Genomic DNA, 12,626 nt, shown 5'->3' with positions numbered 1-12,626 from the left:
ATCTGCAGGTTCTGTTTAGGCCTAATAGTGAATTAAAATGAAGTGAGTGTTCCCATACAAATGAGTCAAATAATATGGCAGTGGGCTAAGTAAAATAATCTTGTTTTCTGTTTGAAATGAATGTACTTTTCCTACCCCACTGCCACATTATTTGGCTATTTTTTAAGGTAAAATTCACTTCATTTTGACTCTTATTAGGCCTAGAGAGAACCTGCTGATTTTATTTTTCAGTTTCTGCATAGACTACAGAAGAAAATCTGCAGATTTTTGTGGAATGACTTTTGACTGTAAATAAAATAAAAAAATAATATTAAGAATACAAAAATAAAACAGATTCTACTAGAACCACTTGTTTGATAAACAAAGCTACTCTCATAGCAGTTCTCTCATATAATGCATCCACTAAAATACAGAAAGTATTACTTTACAAATTGTATTGTACATATTTTATCTAAACATTTGTATATTATTCAAAATATTACTGAAAATAACAAAAAAAAACTGAATAAATAAATATTTTCACAGATTTACATAAGTAAATAAATAGACTGAACGATGGGATCAAAAATCTGTGAGTACTATATGCACAGATTCTGCGTGGAAATAAAACATTATTTCTTAGTTGTCTAAAAATTGCTTCTTTTATTTATAATATTTAGATATTTAGACTGGAAACAAGACAAAAACTCTAGAAAAGAAAAGCACTAATGACAAGACCAAAAAATGCACACTTCATGCATGCAAGGGAAAGTATTGATAAAGCCATGCAGACAAAAAACGACACGACAGCGAAGCATACCTCTCTAGCGATCTGCAAATGATTAGGAAGAGCATTTAGGAGAGAATGGAAGAGCGTAAGAAACAGGGAGAAACAAGAAATTTGTAGAATAATCTGTCTAACAAACTTCACCACACCTGTACTCTCCAAAAGCTTCATTATTCATTGGCCGAGCTTCAGAATCTATTTGGCCTTCTTCCTTTTCTTTAACTGTAAGAAGAACAAAATAAAGGGATATTTCTGCATTTGTTAGTACAGTCAGAGATGACTAAAGCTTAGAGTAAACTTCAGTTTTGCATATTTCAGCACTGTAAGATGCACAGTTTTATTCTTATCCAGTGTCATAAAAGGTTATGTGTGATAATAATGTCTTTGGATTTGTATAAAAAGTTGCTACTATTTCGTTTATACACTTCCCTTATACTGTATGCCTGTCATTGCAGATTTTTTTTTGTCATCATTAATAGTTTGTTGTTTGTGTTCCCGCTCAGGTTCCACAGTGTGCCAGTGATGTCATACACACTGTGCGCATATCAACCAAAGTGTACTTTAGGCTTCGTCACTAATTAAATGCACTATTAAGGGTTGTTAATAGATTATAATGGTGTGCTGTAGTGGGTGTATTTTACCTGAGTATTTTCCACCTTTGCTTCGTTTTATGAAACACAGGATGAGCAGTACCAACAGCAACAGCACGAGGGCACTGATGAGTCCAATAAACCAGCTCTCGGTTACAAACCCACTTTTCACCTCCATGACTCCTTAAAAACAATGGGAAAATTATGCATTATTTTATAATATGGCAGGATTTACACTTTCTGATGTTGTTTCAAACACAACTCAATAATTTTTTGTCATAACTTTTAATGTTAATCTCAAATTCTTGAAAAATGCTATGATTTTGACATTTTAATTACCTAAATTATGTTTCAAAAAGCAACATATGATAAGATTATAATATTACTAAAGCACTAAATAAATTAACCCAATCCTAAAATCAGCATATTAGAATGATTTTGAGGAATACTGTCACTTAAGACTAGACATTTTGCAATCACAGGAAGAAACTACATTAAAATATATGCTATGTTCATGCTTTCATTACGTCTCGTTTAGATTTTTGTAACTCTTTATTTGGGGGTCTGCCAGCCAATTCACTTAAGATCTTACAATATGTTCAAAACTCAGCCGCACGTGTGTTAATCCACACATCATCTCGCTCTCACATTACCCCTGTACTTCAGCAGTTACACTGGGTGCCTATTAAGTCACGCATCAATTTTAAAACCTTAATTTTAACTTATAAATCTGTACATGGTTCTGCTCCTGATTATATATGTGACCTGATATCTACCTCCTCTTCCTCTCGCAATCTACGTTCTGCTTCGGGGCTCACCTTGTTTCAGCCCTGTTGCAAACTTAGCACCATGGGAGGCAGGGCATTCTCCTATTGTGCACCTAAATTGTGGAATGCCCTCCCCACAAACATCAGGAACGCCAGTTCCCTGGACTGTTTTAAGAAACTTCTTAAACTCATCTTTTTATTACTGCTTACAACTTATTAGGCTTTCTTTTAAACATTTTTTTTCTTCATTTTTTACCTTTGTGTATTTCATGTTCTTCTGTGTTTTGATGCACTTGTTAGCACTTTGAGTTTGAGAAAAGCACAATATAAATAAAATGTATTATTATTATTATTATTATTACTAGTATATAAACACATTAATTGTATTAAATACAGCCTTGGTGAGCATAAAATATTTCTTTTAGAGACTTTTAATAATAACTCAACTATTAAAAAATCTACTGACCCCAAATTTTGAATGGTAATACCATGACTTTCTTTTGAAAAAGAGAATACTTTTTGTAGTGACCACAATTGTCAAGGCTTCAAATCATGTGATATTCCATTATACACACTATTTCTGATCTCTTTTCAGAGCTCCAAAGATATTAAAACTTTTTATTTTTTTATTTCAAAGACCATTAAAGTTACATAAAAAGCATAATGTGCACTCCATTAAGAGCTAATCTTTAAGTGGGCATCTTCTTTCATGATCTGTACATAAACAGGACAGTCTAATTGATTCTAAAAAGAAAAAATGGGCTGTTTTGTAATTACTAGCTCCTGCAGTCTGGATCTCTTGCTCCCATTTAGTGTTGTTAAAGTCGATCTTCAGCCGGTACTGGGATCCAGGCTGGAGCCCATGCAGTGTGTAGAAAGACTGAGTGCTGTTCACCTTTTCAGATTTCTCCCATTTGTCTGGGCCTGGACAGATACAATGAAAATCAAAACAAATTCTCCCTCTCTAAAAAACACAAGCACATATTAACAGAACAGCCAATAAAGCGGCTGTTTTTCTATAGTGTTATTCATGAACAAGCTTGTGTTCAGTCATTCTCAATCACATCCTGTCTGTGTGTCACGTACCATCCTTTCTCAGGTAATGAATAAAGAATTCCACGTTCCTCTGTCTTTCTTTTGACACCCAGGTCAGGTTGACTGATGTCTCTCCAGTCGATATGCTAATGTCGGAGGGCGGAACTGTTCACAGAGAAACAAAACAAGTCAGACTTTAACATTGTTCAAAACATTGCAGAGATGTATGGATGCAGTCTTCCAAGCTCATGGGCAATATTTTTTTTACACTGCGCCATGACTTTATATTCTATACTGTACATTATTTCTGTTAAGTGACAAGACTTTTGTCTAAGCAAAGTCAAACCTTATTTTCCTAATTAAATAATTAAAAATCAAGGCATGATTATATTTTATTTTCAGAAAATAAGCGTATTTTCCCTTTCCCTTTCAGATAAGCCACTTCTGAAACCAAATATTCAACTAGAAGTCAAGTTATTATTAGTTGTTCCAAAAATTTGGATAGGCGACAAGACTTTTTTCAGGTAGTGTATGTCGGCACACTGCCCATTAAGCTGTTGGCACCAAATGAAGCAGTTATTTTGAACCAATTTAACCTCACCCTTCTACAAAAGGCAAACCAGTATGTAGGAGCTTTGTAAAAGCTTTGTAAATACAATAAAGGATAGATACTAAACCAAACACTGTGCTTAAACAAAGTGGGCTCTATTTTGACGGGCCATGCGCAGAGCGCAAAACGCAGGGCGCAAATGCTTTCAGGGCGTGTCAGTACGCGTTTTTGCTAATTTAAGGATGGGAAATCTGCCTTGCGCCGTGGCGCATGGTCTAAATGGGTTGAGTTTATTTTCTTAATGAGTTATAGGTGTGTTTTGAGAATAAACCAATTTGAGTCTCATCTCCCATTCCCTTTAAGAGTCATCTGCGTCGCACCAAGAGCGCATTCACTATTTACAGGACGCAAAGTAAGTCTAAGTGGAAAAAATGAGCATTTCACATGCAAACAGTTCACAGTTAACAGTTTTTTAACAGAAAACTGTTAAACAGAGCATCTACTGCGTGAGAATGAGAGATAATGGAACTACTTTCACATTCGCTCTTGGATAGGGAAACCACCCACAGACATCAATTAGTCTATAAATAAATACTTTTGTTTGTTAAGCGCAAATATTAGTTTCAAAACTATTTCTAAATTCAGTTCTAATTTCCAGCAAACTAATAAATGAATAATAATAACAAAATGTCTTCAAAAACCTGAGTTATATCCTAAAACACATGCTGTGTCCCTTATGGTCTAAAACCTGACAGGTGGGCAATTCTAAGCTTGTTTTTAATAAAACAAATATAAATATGGATATAATAAATAATACTGCTAATAATAATAACATTATACAAAAGCAAATTGTTATGAATGAACTGAAAAAGCCTCCCGAGATGAAAACATAAAAGCAGTGATTTTTCAAATTTATCTAGGCTAGAAAATAGTATGTTTTGTAATATTTTAATCCTTTATATTTATATCCTATATCTATTCTTATTATATCCTATATATATCCTTAATATTTACATTTTTTCATATGTAAAGCTATTTGCCTATTGCTCTCTTGTGCAGATTAAGCTATGTGTAAGCGAGGCGCAACTCTGCGCCGGAGTTTAGACCGGGTTTGTTTTGGTCTAATGAAAAATCTATTTTAGTTTATCAAAATAGCAACGCGCCAGCGGTCCGCCTCAGAACGTCTTCTTTTTTAGACCAGAACGCCTATGGGCACACAAATGAGCGCTAATGCATTTGCTATATAAACAGCGTAGCGCAACGCCTCAAAACGACTCTTGCGCCAAGCTGAAACTACCAAAAGACTACTGCGCCACGCCTTGCGCCACACTGCGCCGGGTGTATGATAGGGCCCAAAGACACTAAAACAAGTGGCAGGTGAACAAAATGGGTAACCATGACAACAAGCAAAGAATTAAGAAAACAGGAAAAACCAGACATGAATAAGAAGTTCATAGAACAATCACAGACATTACACATAGCATCTAGCTGTTATTACATCCTTAAAATGTGTGAAAGCATTTCATCATTATGTAAAACTCAACATCTATGTACAGTTCGAATAAAAAGAACTGAGTGATGATTAAAGTGCTGGACCTGGATCCAGTGTGGTGGCTCCATCCTTGATGATGGGCAGTCCTTCTCCGATAGCCGTGTATCCTCGCAGATAGAAGCGGTAACGGCTGTGAGGGTCCAGTTTTAATTTGTAGTGGGAAGCAGTGGGGTCACTAATCTTGACCACCTGCATAAGGCTGGCATCATTATCAACTGCAGAAAAATGAAGGAAAGAAAAGAGTATAAAATGTTACTTTTTGTTTTGTTATGCTGCCTCTAAGATGAGTAGTTTGGGATTTTAATACAGTTTACAAGTTCATTGTTTTAGTTTGTTGTAAATGGTTTGACTGTGTTGCTGTGCAGTTTCTTAGATGTTATAGGCGGTTAACAAGACATTGCTAGGGTGTTCTGAGTGCTAAAATAGGTTGGTATGCAGTTGCTCGGTGTTTTGAATAGTTTTATAGATAGATTTGCTTTGGTAAATGCTAGGTGATGTCTAGGGTGTTCAGGGTAGTTTGCCAAGTATGTTACTGGCCAAAAAAGTATTTAAATAGTATTCCTTCAGAGTAAATCTATGGACTATTGTCTAATCACAAATTCAATCATGAAACTCAGTCAGAACACCTCTTCACTATCTGCTTACATCCGTTCTGCTTATAACGTTCACTACTCATAATTCTTCTGGGAAGAATGAATGAACGCACGTTGTTGATGCTGTAAGATGTATCCAATCAGGTTTCCATTTGGCTGGTTGGGCGGAGTCCAGTGCACTGTCATTTCTGTTTCTGATGGGCTATCCAACATCAAAGATGATGGAGGACCCGGAACTAAAAAGCACAAATGATAGCATTTAAATCATGGCCCTTTCTTATTTATTTCGACTTGTTTGTCTGTTGTGCTTACCTCCTTCTGGAGTGAAGAATAAGATGGATTCAGACTGGGGTCCTTCTCCTTTATAGTTGAAGACACTTACAGCCAGATTGTAATGGGAGAACGGTTGCAGATCTCCCAAAACCTTCTTCTCCTCATTACTGTCTGTCGTCACAACAAATGTGGTTTTTGGCTCCCGTCTGAGGTGTTGGCCTTTTGGGCCTAAGTACGTCAGATAAATCTACAGGAGGGATGACATAAAATGTGTCAAAGAGGCTTTACATCGCACATTTTTGACAAAGGTTATTACAGTCACAGTATGTTACCTTGTACCCCTGCAGACGACCCCTCACAGTTTCCCTGTTCACGGCCGCCCATGTCACTTTAATAGCAGTGCTGTTGATCAGAATCAATCCCACATCCAGAGGAGCCTCAAGTGGGTCTGACAGGGAGAAAAGTACATCCATAACATTTTATGCTTCACAAGTTCACACAAGATGCAAAGCACTGTCACTCACTCTGGTTTACTTGCAGAATCTTTTTCCTTGATGAATTTTATTTTGTTTTGTTTTTGCACATTAGATGTAATTGAGGACAATTCCACAGCAAACACGTCACATATTACACGTCATTCACACAACATAGCAATCATTTGCCTCTATCTGTGCATTTGCATTGACTTTTTATATAATTTAGAAGCCAGCATTAGAATTAACACCAAACTAAAATCACTGCTTAATTGGGGTGAACTGAGACTGAAATGATCTAAACAAAAACGCTCACAAGCAGCAAATATATCAATCATAGTAAACTTACAGTCCTCCCCAGAGTATCCAATAATTGATTTGGGCTCCGGACCTTCTCCCATCTCATTAACCGCTTGCACTTTAATGTCAAATGCTGAGAAGTTGCCCACATCTGTGACAACGAAGGGTGGAGAGGTGATGTCTTTGGTGTGCCAGGATGGACCGCTGCCCAAAACTTTCCTCCACATCACTTTATAGTGGAAATCTGGGCCATTGAAGCTACGCCTGTCCATCTCCTGCAAGAGCACAGAATCAGACATGAGCTAAAATTATTTCTGTCTGAAAACAAGATTCAAACAAATACAGTTACTCACAGAACATATTACTGTTTTTATTTATTTACAACTACTTGAACAAAACAAATTCATTCAATGATTCATATTTTTCAAAACTACATATTAGAGCATCAGATGACCACTCAGTATGAACTGATTCATTATAATAAATCAGACTTTCCATAGCTACAACCATAAATTGAGATGGCCATTTAGGATAAAGAGATCAACTAGAATAAATCAGACTTTTCAAGGCAATTGTTTAAGCATTGTTTAACATGAACTGATTGACTACAATGAATTTATATTGTTTAATGTATATACACTACCTGACAAATGACTTGTCGCCTAAGTTAATCTAAGTTTAAGGAATAACAAATAATAACTTGACTTCTAGTTGATTATTTGATATCAGAAGTGGCTTATAAGAAAGGCAAACCAAAATAAAATGATCATGCTTACTACATGCCAGTCTTGTCACTTAACAGAAATAATGTACAGTATAAAATATAAAGTCATGGTGCAGTGGAAACAGAATTAATATTGTGTATTACTCCCATGAGCTTGGAAGACTGCATACATACATCTCTGCAATCACTCAAATAACTTTCACAAAGCGTTCTTGCAGGACTCCCAGAGTTCATCAAGATTCTTTGGATTCATCTTTAATGCCTCTTCCTTCATCTTATCCCAGACATGCTCAATTGTGTTCATGTTTGCTGACTGGGATGGCCAATTCTGGAGTTCCTTGACCTTCTTTGCTTTCAGGAACTTTTATGTGGAGGCTGAAGTATGAGAAATGCTATCCTGCTGAAGAATTTGCCCTCTCCTGTGGTTTGTAATGTAATGGGCAGCGCAAATGTCTTGATACCTCAGGCTGTTAATGTTGCTATTCACTCTGCTGATTTCTTGCACGCCCCCCATACTGAATGTAAGCCCAAACCATGATGTTTCCTTTACCAAACTTGACTGATTTCTATGAGAATCTTGGGTCCATGCGGGTTCCAATAGGTCTTCTGCAGTATTTGTTATGATTGGGATGCAGTTCAACAGATGATTGATCTGAAAAATCTTCCCTCTGCCACTTTTCCAAAAGATCAACTAGAAGTCAAGTTATAATTTGTTGCTTTGGGATTAACAAGACTTTTTGTCAGGGGGGTCATTTTTGGATTAAGTGTTAAGTAAATCGATCAGACTTTTCTAACATATTACATGAGATAACCTTCACATGTACTTTATGTGCAAAGTTTATGTAACTTTTTAGTTACTTTTAAAGTCTGACAAATTCAGCTCCTGTGCTGTAGTCCAAGTTCTGCTCCAGTTCACATATTATTTTATGTTCAATGGAAAAAAAAACAAACAAAAAAACATGCAGGCATAGAAAAACATGAGAAAATATGAGGGTGAATACATGATGACAGAATCACTTCTGGTTTCTCTAAATGCTGAATAGCGCACACACCTTCCACGTGATGACAAGGGTGCCTGGCTCGTCGGAATCACTGCGCACTCCTTCAGGGTTGCTGTCTGGAGCTGTAGAGGACAAATCATAATTTAGTTCAAAGCCGTTCTAACATGGCAATAAAACTGTCACTTCATGTCAGCCACACACTGAGAGAAGATACAAACACAAATCCTAAGTGTCATACAGCGATTGAAGAGACAAAACAAATGCATTCAAAAGTAGCAGTACAAGCCCTTTCTTTTTTCTTGCTTCGCTTTCTTGCTTTTTTAGTGTTACTTACGAGCAGCTGGTGTGGAATAGGCCTCTGTAACCATGCTGGGGTCACTCTTGCCGATTTCATTAATGGCAATGACTCGGAAATGGTAAGAAATGAAGGGCTTTAGGGGAAGAGTAGCTCGCTGACTGCTGCCGGACACACGGCTGAGCTCTTCCCATTCCTTTCTGTCAGATCCCGTCTCCTCAAACTCAATCAAATATTCTAGGAAAAATAAACATGAAGGAAGACACACAAAACAGAAGGAAACGTCACGCATTTTTTATAGTCTGGACACCAAAATGTATTTGGGCACTAAATGTATACTGTAAAAGTGCAGGGTTATTTCAACTCAAATATAAATTAACATGAACAAACACAACAAATTTTTTTTAATTAAAATTTTAACCCAAAAGTTGGGTTTGCTACCTAAGTTTGGGCTGATGCAATATTGCATGAATCCCATGGAATAAATTCTTTTTTAACTGTGGTTCATGAACTGATAGAAAGCTAATAATTATTTTAAAAAACATGTTTAAATATTAAAAATAATTTGCTATTAATCACTTTTCATAGCCATGTATGAGCAGCTTGGAATGAAAATAAAACTTTTATACATTTTTGAAATGTCTACATAAAGGCACAATATGTAAGATTGTTTTCATTAAAGTATCCAAAAAAATACTATAACAGTGTTTATATTTTGATGATTTATGTACTTGCATTATCCCAAATGTTTCAAAGAATATTCAAATTTAGAGAAATAAGCAATTTTAACTAGTGACATGGACCTTATTTTGTGTGGTCAGGCTAATGATGTCACACAACCTCGATTTCTGGTTTAGTTTTATAGAAAATAGAGAAACACCAAATGAAATTTAATATGTTGTATAATATAGATGGCACAGAGCAGCATTATAACAGAACCTAAAATATATTTCAAGAGTTCACACTTAGCTGATGATTGATTAAAAAGCTTGTTTGGCATGCTGTCCCGGGAGAGAGCCCTGAGCTCATAAGATCCTCAAGCCCTGGGCTCCCTACCGTTTGCAAGGCGAGAGGGGAGTTTAAGGCTCAGGTAAATCTGGAGAACTCCCCTGCTGTAGTAGCTAATCAACAGATAGTGATTGCTCTTAAGAGATAACTATTTACTAGGAGCATGTCTATAGTGCCGATTTGGATTATTCAATTAACTTAAGTTGTATGTTTTTGGATGGTGGGAGGAAACCAAGAAACCCATTAGGAAACCAACATGAGCACGGGGTGAATGTGTAAAAATTGCACATAATTGTCAGCTGGCTTGGTAAGGACTAAAACCAGTGATGTGTTAACCACTGGGCCACAGTGCCACCCATCTTATGGAATGAGGAATTTATAGTGGTTTAGGAATCGTCTGATTGATTATTAATTGGATAATGCGGGACCAGCCGCAAGCAATCATAAACACATGATGATCCTCTCGAAATTAGTTTATAAATAAACTCCACTTGGTATAATAAACAGCAGTGATTTTTCCCATGTGATCACGACTGGAAGAACTGGAAGCGGTAGACTGTGGCATAATAAAAGCGTTGCTGCTTTTGCGGAATTGCTTCAGCGGTCTCAATTAGTTTTAACAGCCTTACTCTGCTTATACTACTATGATAATAAGTTTTGAAAACTTCAGCTCATCCATGAACAAGATTCCTGCAGGAGGCTGTAATGACGACCGCAACTCCCATTATTCCACACTTTTGTTTGTTGAGAATATGTGCTCTCTAGCTGAGAAAATTACATACTGTACCTTTAAGAGACACATTAACAAACGTGCCCAATTTATTTATTTTTTCGGCAACCAAACTGTATCTTCACACTTTGCTCTACACTCAAAAAAAATTTGCTTCTTGTTCAAACATCTTTAAAATTAACTCAAACAACACAATTATTGAGGGTTTTTGGGGGGACAACTTAATTGTTTTATGTTCAATCAACTTAAAAGAGTAAAAACCCTCGAGTTAACTCAATCGATTTGCGTTGGGACAACATAAAGGGATTGTGTGGAACCCAGCATTTTTTTTTTTTACAGAGAACCATCACAAATTCAACATGTGACATTTAGAGAGTGAGAAAAAAAATCAATAGGCAGTTCAAATAATGAACATGCATCAAATATCGACTGCGAACAGTTAAACTGTTGCATTAACACAAAAAGAACATAATACTGCACCTAGCACAGGGCTGTTGTGATCCGCTCCTGGTGTCCAGCTGAGAGTGACTCTACGTTCTTTGGGTTCGGTCATCTGTATTAGGCTCGGAGGGTCTGGTCGGTCTGGTTGACAAAGAGGACAAGGGGGTGAGAGGCTAGTAAAAACAAGTCATGTGTGATTTTAAAGGTTATTTCTTCAATCTCCCTACAGCAACACATGTCCTTTTGTCCTTTCTCTAGGTCACATAACAACACCACAATGCAACACAGAGAGAGCTACTGTATATAGATCCATACCAAGATGCTTTATTATAGAAAACAGGCAGAATATGTCAGTTACCTACCGACGATAGTGATGGAGCCACTAGCTTTAGCCATATCCAGTGTGGTAATGACTTCACATGTATAAGTCCCTTCATCCTCTTCTTCCACCTCAGGTATTATGAGGGTGGATTCATCTATCATGTACCTGAGATACATTCATTTGTGGTTAATAATAATGTTCATGAGATCACATTATACAGCTCATATTAAGCCTAGTTGAAGTGTTCTGCTGAAGAAGCGTACTTGTCTGAATCCGAGGACTCTGTAAGCTTCTGCGTGTTCTTCCTCCACTGGACTTGAGGGAGGTCCTGTCTGGAGTCCACCTGGTACTCGCAGGTGAGGGTTGCCGGTTTCCCCCGCTGAATTCGCAGAGCCAGAGGAGGCTTCACAATCACTGTCTTATCTAGGAGGCAACATTTCTATTCATAAAACATATCTAAATATCGTGTGAATGTATATACATATGGATAGATGCACACACACACATACATATATACATATATACATACATACATATATATATATATATATATATATATATATATATATATATATATATATATATATATATATATATATATATATATATATATATAAATACACATACACAAATGTATTTTTTTCTTGTTTTAAGCATAACTGCCCATTTTGTTTAGAAAAAGACATTTTATGGGGTGATTATAATAATAACTAGAGTTGTACTATTCCTAAAGAAAATGTGAGTGGGGTTTGCCGTGGCAAATAGATGGGGTACAAACAATGCATTTTAATTGGTTGCTAGGTGGTTGCACGGGTGTTCTGAGTGGTTGCTAGGTGGTTGCTAGAATGTTATGAGTGGTCACTAGGCGGTTGCTAAGGTTTTGCTAGGTGATTGATATGGTGTCCTAAGTGGTTGCTATGGTGGTCTGAGTGGTTGCTAGGTGGTTGATAAGGCGTTGCTAGGGTGTCATGAGTGGTCAAAAGGCAGCTGCTAAAACATTACTACGCTGTCGCTAGGTGTTTGCTAGGGTAGTCTGGATGGTTGCTAGGCAGTTCCTAGGGTAGACTGGGTTGTTACTAGGCAAGCCTCACATACATTTTGATCAAATTGTAATACATAGCAAGCATTTCTAGCATGTTATAGCACTTGGCTAATCATTATCAGCATGTAGCTAGTCACTGCTAGCATGAGTTAAAAGAGTCAAGC

The 12,626-nt window shown here is 36.7% G+C and overlaps 1 protein-coding gene across 11 annotated transcripts in view; it reads right to left on the bottom strand.

Annotated features, from left to right (window-relative positions):
* l1cama (L1 cell adhesion molecule, paralog a) overlaps positions 1-12,626 on the bottom strand; it is a 102,537-nt gene that overhangs the window by 3,978 nt on the left and 85,933 nt on the right. For 5 of the 11 annotated variants that reach the window (XM_087305082.1, XM_087305081.1, XM_087305080.1 and 2 more), the window contains 14 exons: positions 11,684-11,843; positions 11,461-11,585; positions 11,138-11,239; positions 8,959-9,156; positions 8,676-8,746; positions 6,949-7,174; positions 6,459-6,574; positions 6,166-6,373; positions 5,967-6,089; positions 5,305-5,475; positions 3,210-3,323; positions 2,901-3,047; positions 1,408-1,539; positions 916-988 (listed from right to left, as the gene is read on the bottom strand). In XM_087305082.1, the coding sequence (XP_087161208.1) occupies positions 916-988; positions 1,408-1,539; positions 2,901-3,047; positions 3,210-3,323; positions 5,305-5,475; positions 5,967-6,089; positions 6,166-6,373; positions 6,459-6,574; positions 6,949-7,174; positions 8,676-8,746; positions 8,959-9,156; positions 11,138-11,239; positions 11,461-11,585; positions 11,684-11,843 (1,966 nt within the window). 11 annotated transcript variants of the gene reach the window in all.

The sequence above is a fragment of the Danio rerio genome, chromosome 23, assembly GCF_052040795.2.
Source record: "Danio rerio strain M-AB ecotype USA chromosome 23, GRCz13ab, whole genome shotgun sequence".
Taxonomy (NCBI): Eukaryota; Metazoa; Chordata; class Actinopteri; order Cypriniformes; family Danionidae; genus Danio; species Danio rerio.
The sequence above is the reverse complement of the archived record's forward strand: the minus strand, read 5'-3'. Positions and strand labels throughout refer to the sequence as shown.